This window comes from Etheostoma spectabile, chromosome 3 (assembly GCF_008692095.1).
Source record: "Etheostoma spectabile isolate EspeVRDwgs_2016 chromosome 3, UIUC_Espe_1.0, whole genome shotgun sequence".
In the NCBI taxonomy this organism is placed as follows: domain Eukaryota; kingdom Metazoa; phylum Chordata; class Actinopteri; order Perciformes; family Percidae; genus Etheostoma; species Etheostoma spectabile.
The window spans coordinates 987,018-994,110 of record NC_045735.1 but is presented as its reverse complement, the minus strand read 5'-3'; the positions used below and the strand labels follow the sequence as shown (position 1 = coordinate 994,110).

At 36.6% G+C, this 7,093-nt stretch overlaps 1 protein-coding gene across 5 annotated transcripts in view; it reads left to right on the top strand.

Moving 5' to 3' along the window:
- The window catches only part of eif3k (eukaryotic translation initiation factor 3, subunit K), a 19,028-nt gene that overhangs the window by 3,848 nt on the left and 8,087 nt on the right, over nt 1–7,093 (top strand). For 2 of the 5 annotated variants that reach the window (XM_032509866.1, XM_032509859.1), the window contains exons 7-8: nt 370–495; nt 1,845–1,982. In XM_032509866.1, the coding sequence (XP_032365757.1) occupies nt 370–495; nt 1,845–1,876 (158 nt within the window). In that variant the 3' untranslated portion in view covers nt 1,877–1,982. Of the gene's footprint in view, nt 1–278; nt 310–369; nt 496–1,844; nt 1,983–3,779; nt 3,787–7,093 lie in introns of those variants that run through there. The other 3 variants (XM_032509865.1, XM_032509861.1, XM_032509871.1) reach the window with 3 other exon arrangements.

The window sequence follows — 7,093 nt, the reverse complement described above, 5'->3', positions numbered from 1 at the left end:
ACTTTACAGATAGACCACACTCCAGAATTTACAAGGACCCAACAGGTCTAGCAGTCTCCTCCAGAGCAAGCAACAGTGCCACAGTGGCGAGGAAAAACTTCCTTTTAGGCAGAAACCCCTCGTCAGAACGGCCATGCTCCTTGGTAGGCCGTTGTCTTCCGGCCGATTGGGTTTAGAATGAAGAGTGGCAATAACAAAAATAGAAAAAATTAGTAGTTTGTAGTAGTTCATGGCATAGCAGGACGCTGTGCGGCATTACAAGGCACTGCAGGGCGTAGCAGGACGTTTCTTTAGACAATCCAATGAGGCAGTCACACACCTGACTGAACTTTCCAGCTTCAAGCCCGTTGTCTCCCTCTGTTTGTCCAGACACGCAGGTGAAGGTGTGGATGAATAAGTACGGCTGGATGGAGAACGAGGAAGGGCAAATCTTCATCTTCAACCAGGAGGAGAGCGTCAAGCCCAAGAACATCGTGGAGAAGATCGACTTTGAGAGTGAGTGCTGCCGCTCGGATAAAAGAGAAATGAGCATAACCTACCTTAAATGCAACCAGACACAAACCACAGTGTGTATCAAATGGCCTCGTGCCGGCTCTTCAGGTGAACCAGTTCTAACGTACTGTATGTAACACTGCTCTTTATCAGGAAATGAACATGACTAGTTGCACTTGTCGTGTTGTTGGGTTTCTGACTCCTCGAGTCTGATTTGTGAATGCTGCAAGTTGCAAACTTTCCTGTCAGTTCATGAACTGACCTCAATTGCATGATTTTGAAGACAAGGTTGTTGTTTTTTTTGGCTCAAGTTTGTGTGCACTTCTAGTCTTCTCCATAGTCAGGGTGTTAGCTACAGTAGATGGCGGTCGGCACCCCCCCAGTTTTAGGAAGGCAGGTGTACCGACGGGGAAGATAAGCCTAATGCAGCAGCAGCTTAATGTATTTTACATTAAAAAAAACTCAGTTTAAGCGTACGCTATATTTCAAATATTTCCACAGCTTTATTTTGCCGTCAGACAAGATTCACAAGTTCTTAAATGCTGACTGAAAGGTGAATGAACAGCATATTACAAACATGGCTTGCCCTGCACAGCTTCAGGACAAGTTTTAAGCAGAGTTTTGTCAGATTCTGTGTGGTTTTCTCTGAATCTACATTTCCAAATCTGAAGTTTCATGTCATTCGAAAATGAAATCTTTGGCATTTTACATGTGGGTTTTGGGGCACTATAAATATAAACACAGCAAGAGAAACTCAAAGCAATTACTGTCTACAAAAGTCAAGAAACCCAATTATAGACAAGAAAAATGCGGAAAAACTGCTATAGAATATATCTACAATATCTATTTTTAAAATGTATGAACTGTACAGTTTGTGCAGGAAATTGCTATATTTTCTAGACATGTGCAAAAATAGTCCATTGTGTTCCAATACTACATCCCAAAATCCATGTCTCCACTTTGTTGCTGAAGTAGATTTAAGAGATCATAACACTCACCTGGATGTAATCCACTCATATTTCATAGAAATGAGAATAATTAATTGAATAATTAATTACATTTATATAGCGATTTATCATAGACACTCAAAGCGCTTGGGGTGGTGGTGGTGGGGGGGGGGACTACTCTCTAACACCATCAATGTCATATCGGCACCGCACATCAGCTTGGTAGAGAGGGAGGGGAACATATTTTTAGTGGTGGGGAAAACCGGAGAACACACACACACACACACGTGGAGAACATCATAACTCAAAATTCAAAAGCTGAGTGTGTTTTGTTTCTATGTTGACCAGTCACTTAAAGTTAAAGTTGATATTCTTTTCATCTCTCACTGTTTTGTCTTTCCACAGGTGTATCCAGCATCATGGCCACATCTCAGTGATGCAAACACACACACACACACACACTCACTCACTAAGCACGACAGTTTTAACCGGGTCATTTGGATTCATAATCACTTTTTTCTCAATAAAAGTAATTTATCATTTGCAACCCGTGTCTGTGTTATCTGCTCTTTAAACATTCTTAAATCCTTCTGCTCCTTCATCATCTTAACTCCTTTCAGTGGAAATGTTTGCCAGCTTTTCCCAGAAATCATTTGACTTCCTTGTTTATCCAAAGGATATCAGGGTGTTGGTTATGTAGCCACATAACAAGGAAAATAATAGAAGGAAAACTCAAAGTCCAAATCCTGCATTTAAAGTTTTCCTTTGGATTTAGTGGTTTATCAGCGTGATTACAGCCAACTGAAGAGCCTTTTCCAGGCGTGAAGGAGAACCTACGGAGGCCTTCAGGTAACGTAAAAAGCCTAAAGACCCTCTGGAGCCAGTGTTTGATTTGTCCATTCCGGGCTACTGTAGAAACATGGCATAAGCAGGGCCTCAATCCGTGCACCCGGGTCGCTCAGGTGGGTGCCTGTATGTAGAGGGTTCCTCCTCGACACTGGGCTGGGTTCAGCTCCGACCTGCGGCCCTTTGCTGCATGTCATTCCCCCTCTCCCGAAATGAAAGGGGGTTTCATTTCATCAGCTGTCCAAATCAAAATAAAGGCAGAAAATGCCCAAAAATATAAATCTTTAAAAACAAAAACTGTCCTAGAAGTTAACGTGCAAAAGTATCGACATCAAAAATATCAAGTTCTAATAGTAAAAGTACTCTGTACGCAGAATGGCCCATTTCAGAATACTATATATCTGGGTTCTAATGACTGATGCATGAATGTTTATCACTGTAATGCCTTTAAAATATTTATTTTTTGGTTATATCGTGTGTTTATCTGAATCTGCAAATTAACTTGTGACAAAAGTTATCAAAAAAAATCAATGAGTTTAAAAAGAAAAAATGGAAATACTTAAGTAAGGTACCATACCAATACTTCCAAATGGTACTTAAGTATACAGTAGGGCCTAAGTATACTTTAAGAAGACTACTTTAGTTATTTTCCACCGGTACCAGAGACGTATTTAGCTTTTTTAGCTCCGTGTTCATCGGTCCCGGGACAGCCTGAGCCTCCATTTCCCTTTATAATGTTCTATCAGAGTAATACTCGAGAGTCGGCTTTGAGACTTTGCTCTAATTTCCGGGACAATTAGAGCAGGATTCGGGATTCGGGACGTCTATATATTGTTGGGAGGTGGGGTGCGTTGTACCCCCCATTCCCTTCCATGCAGCCCAAAAAATAACCTGTTATGGTTCTGTTGTTGTTGAAAAGTATTCTTTAAAGTGTAGAGGTGCAACAAGGAATCAGTTAAATTAATCAACTATTTTAATAATCAATTTGAGTCTATTTTTTGTATTAAAAAAAAAATTTCTCTGATTCCAGCTTTTAAAATGTGAATATTTTCTAGTCTCTTCTCTCCTCTGTGACGATAAATGGAATATCTTTGAGTTTTGGACAAAACGAGACGTTTGAGGACGTCCTCTTGGGATTTGGGAAACACTGATCCACATTTTCCACCATGTTTTACCTTTAATATTTGTTTAAGGTTGTTTTTGTTTCCTGATATTAGTTCCATCATCATCATCAAGACTTTCCAGATGTTTCTTTGGTCCAATATTCACTACTGGGCTCCCAAAGGGACCTTATTTATGATATTTAGTGTCCCTAAAAATGGTTTTAGCACAGAATACTATTCCCAGTTGGTGATATAGTTACTTCAAAAAAGTTGCAGTTGACTCTCACCTTAGAAACCGAATTTTTGTCCCGTTTCTTTGAGTAAAACACTGGTCTGTATATATATATATATATATATATATATATATATATATATATATATATATATATATATATATAGTATATATCAGTCAGGGGCAAACTTGGTGGATGGATACAGAGCCTGGATGTCTTTAAGGATGATGTCAAATGTCAAATTATTTATAATTGTTTTCTTCTTCATCTCCTTCCTCTTCTCCAGTGGTTGACTGAACAGGCTCAGAAACTAGTGGAATTTTGAGTCATTGCACCTTAGTATTTTCATTTTATGACACTTTAATTCTCCATTACATTGCTTTTCAAAGTGACACATTGTCCTTTTTTTTTTTTTTTACTCCACTACGGCTTTAGCTAGTAGTAATCCCAAGATTAAGACATTTCATGCAAAACATATGTTCATTTTGTAAAATATGATGCATTGTTGTAAATTAAACACTAAGAACTACCTCTCGACTAGCTACTACAATACAATGCAACTTACTCATGTTTCATCTGCAATAATAATTCATTATTACATATTTATTGTCATACTCTGTCTTCTCAGGACCCAGGACACAGGACTCAGGACCCAGGACTCAGGACCCAGGACCCAGGACCCACTCCACCTGTGATCCATTGATCTAATCTGCATGGTGCACTCACTACAACACTTGAGAAAAAGTTAGCACTCAAAGAAAAACTAAAAACATGGGGACTGGGTGATTAGGATAAAGGAACTGAACATCAGAATATCATATATCATAATTATGTATACGTACAGTATAATTATTAGATAAGGTAGTACAACTTCTCCTGCTACTGCATGTTGATTATTCTGTACTTTCTGGAGTTTTCTATACTGACGTACGTGTCATTTTTGAAGGCCGACAATACATAGCACATAAAAAATGTACTGGGAAATCAGATTACCCAGAACACTTTAATAAAAACAACCAATCACTATTAGCAGACATAAAGGAAACTGCTAATGAATTCAATCATTAGCAGTTTCCTTTATGCCTGCTATTAGTGATTGGTTGTTTGACTATTCGTGATTGGTTGTTTGACTATTCGTGATTGGTTGTATGACTATTCATGATTGGTTGTTTTACTATTCGTGATTGGTTGTTTGACTATTAGTGATTGGTTGTTTGACTATTCGTGATTGGTTGTTTGACTATTCATGATTGGTTGTTTGACTATTAGTGATTGGTTGTTTGACTATTAGTGATTGGTTGACCATTTGGTAAATGTTGGCTATAATTTACCAAAATAAATTGTTGATCCAATAACAGAGGATATAAATGGAAATATTTTTTTAACTAAATGCAAGTACCATTTTGTTGAGGAAACAGAGTTAATTGATGTGGTAAATAAGTTCAAGAATAAGAAATCTACTGAGAGTAATTATATTGACACGGCCTTAGTTAAATATATGTCGTATAGTATAGCAAAACCGTTGACTCATATCTTTAATCAATCATTACATATTTCCAAATCAAATGAAAATTGCAAAGGTCATTCCCATCAACAAAAAATAGAGATACGCACTTATTCTCAAACTACAGATTAATTTCTCTCCTTCCACAGTTCTCAAAAATATTAGAAATGCTTTTTATCCATAGATTTGATCATTTCGTGGAAAAACACAATCTACTGAGTGAACATCAACATGGCTTCAGATCAACCCGGTCCACTACGATGGCAGTGATGGAGCTAATAGAACAAATATCTACAGCCATAGATAATAAGGAATTCACTGGAGGCATTTTCATAGATCTAAAAAAATCCTTTGATGCAATTAACCATAAACTCTTAATGACCAAAGAAGAAGAATGTGAGATTAGGGGAGTAGCACATCAATGGCTCAAAATAAATACCAATATGTCCAATTTAACAACAGCAAGTCCGATTTATTGAGGGTTACATGTGGGGTCCCACAAGGATTAGTGCTGGGTCCAAAGTTGTTTCTATTGTACATAAATGACATGTGCAATGTGTTTTAATATTGCGTTTGGTTTTGTTTGCTGATGACACCAATTTGTTTTGTTCTGGCAAAAAAACCTTGAGCAGCTTTTGGATACAGTGGAAACTGAACTTGACTCTTTAAAACGATGATTTAATCTTAACAAGCTGTCAGTGAACATAAATAAAAACGAAATACATAACATTTGGACATCGGAATTTCATATTTAGACAAATTACGTTAGATAATATTGAAGTAGAAAGAATATCTGATAACAGATTCCTGGGAGTTAGTCATATTACCACATGTTAGTCATATTAAAAGTTAAATATCAAAGTCCACAGCAATTATTAAGATGTTCTTAATACAAATTCTTTACACTTATTATATCAATCTTTCACACTTTATATAACTTATGGTGTGGAACTTTGGGGGAAAAAGTAGAAATCAATCACAAATCCAATTTGCTTACTTCAAAAGAAAGTAATCAGATTCATAAATGGGGAAAATGATCGTGAATCGACAAATCATTTGTTTATAAACTTACAGGTACTTCAATTTCGTGAACTTGTAGACCTTAAAATAGCATCACGTACAAAGTCTATAATAAATAGCATGTTGCCAGACTATATCCAGAGGCTGTTTCAAATAGAGAACGTCAACATGAACTGAGGGGAAGCTGTTTGTTCATTAAACCAAACACTAGGACAAATAGAAGAAAGAAGTGACTCGGTGTATGGAGTTAAACTCTGAAATGACATGAAAAACCCACAATTGACCAATTAAATCGTTTTTATTAGAATTGTTGTTGTTGTTTTTTGTTTATTTGTTTTCTTGTCTGTTAATTTTTCTAATTTTTCTTTGTGGAAGCAAAAGCAACAATGTTATTTTTGTGTGTTATCTATGTCTTCTATCTATTGTCTATGTCTATGTGTCTAGTGTCTATGTGTCTATGTGTCTAGTGTCTATGTGTCAATGTCTATGTGTCAATGTCTATGTGTCTATGTGTATGTGTCTATGTCTATGTGTCTATGTGTCAATGTCTATGTGTCTAGTGTCTATGTGTCTATGTCTATGTGTCTATGTCTATGTGTCCATGTCTATGTGTCTAGTGTCTATGGTTGTTGTCTATGTGTCGAGTTCCTATGGTTGTCAATGTCTATGTGTCTAGTGTCTATGTGTCTATGTCTAGTATGTCTATGTGTCTATGTCTATGTGTCAATGTCTATGTGTCTATGTCTATGTGTCTAGTGTCTATGTGTTTATGTCTAAATAAGTGTTTCGGTGTATTGAGTTAAACTGTGAAATGACATGATGAACACACACAATTGACCAATTAAATCTTTTTTTATTAGTATTGTTGTTGTTGTTTTTTGTTTATTTGTTTTCTTGTCTATTCAATTTTTATTTTTATTTGTGTAAGTAAAAGCAACAATGCTATTT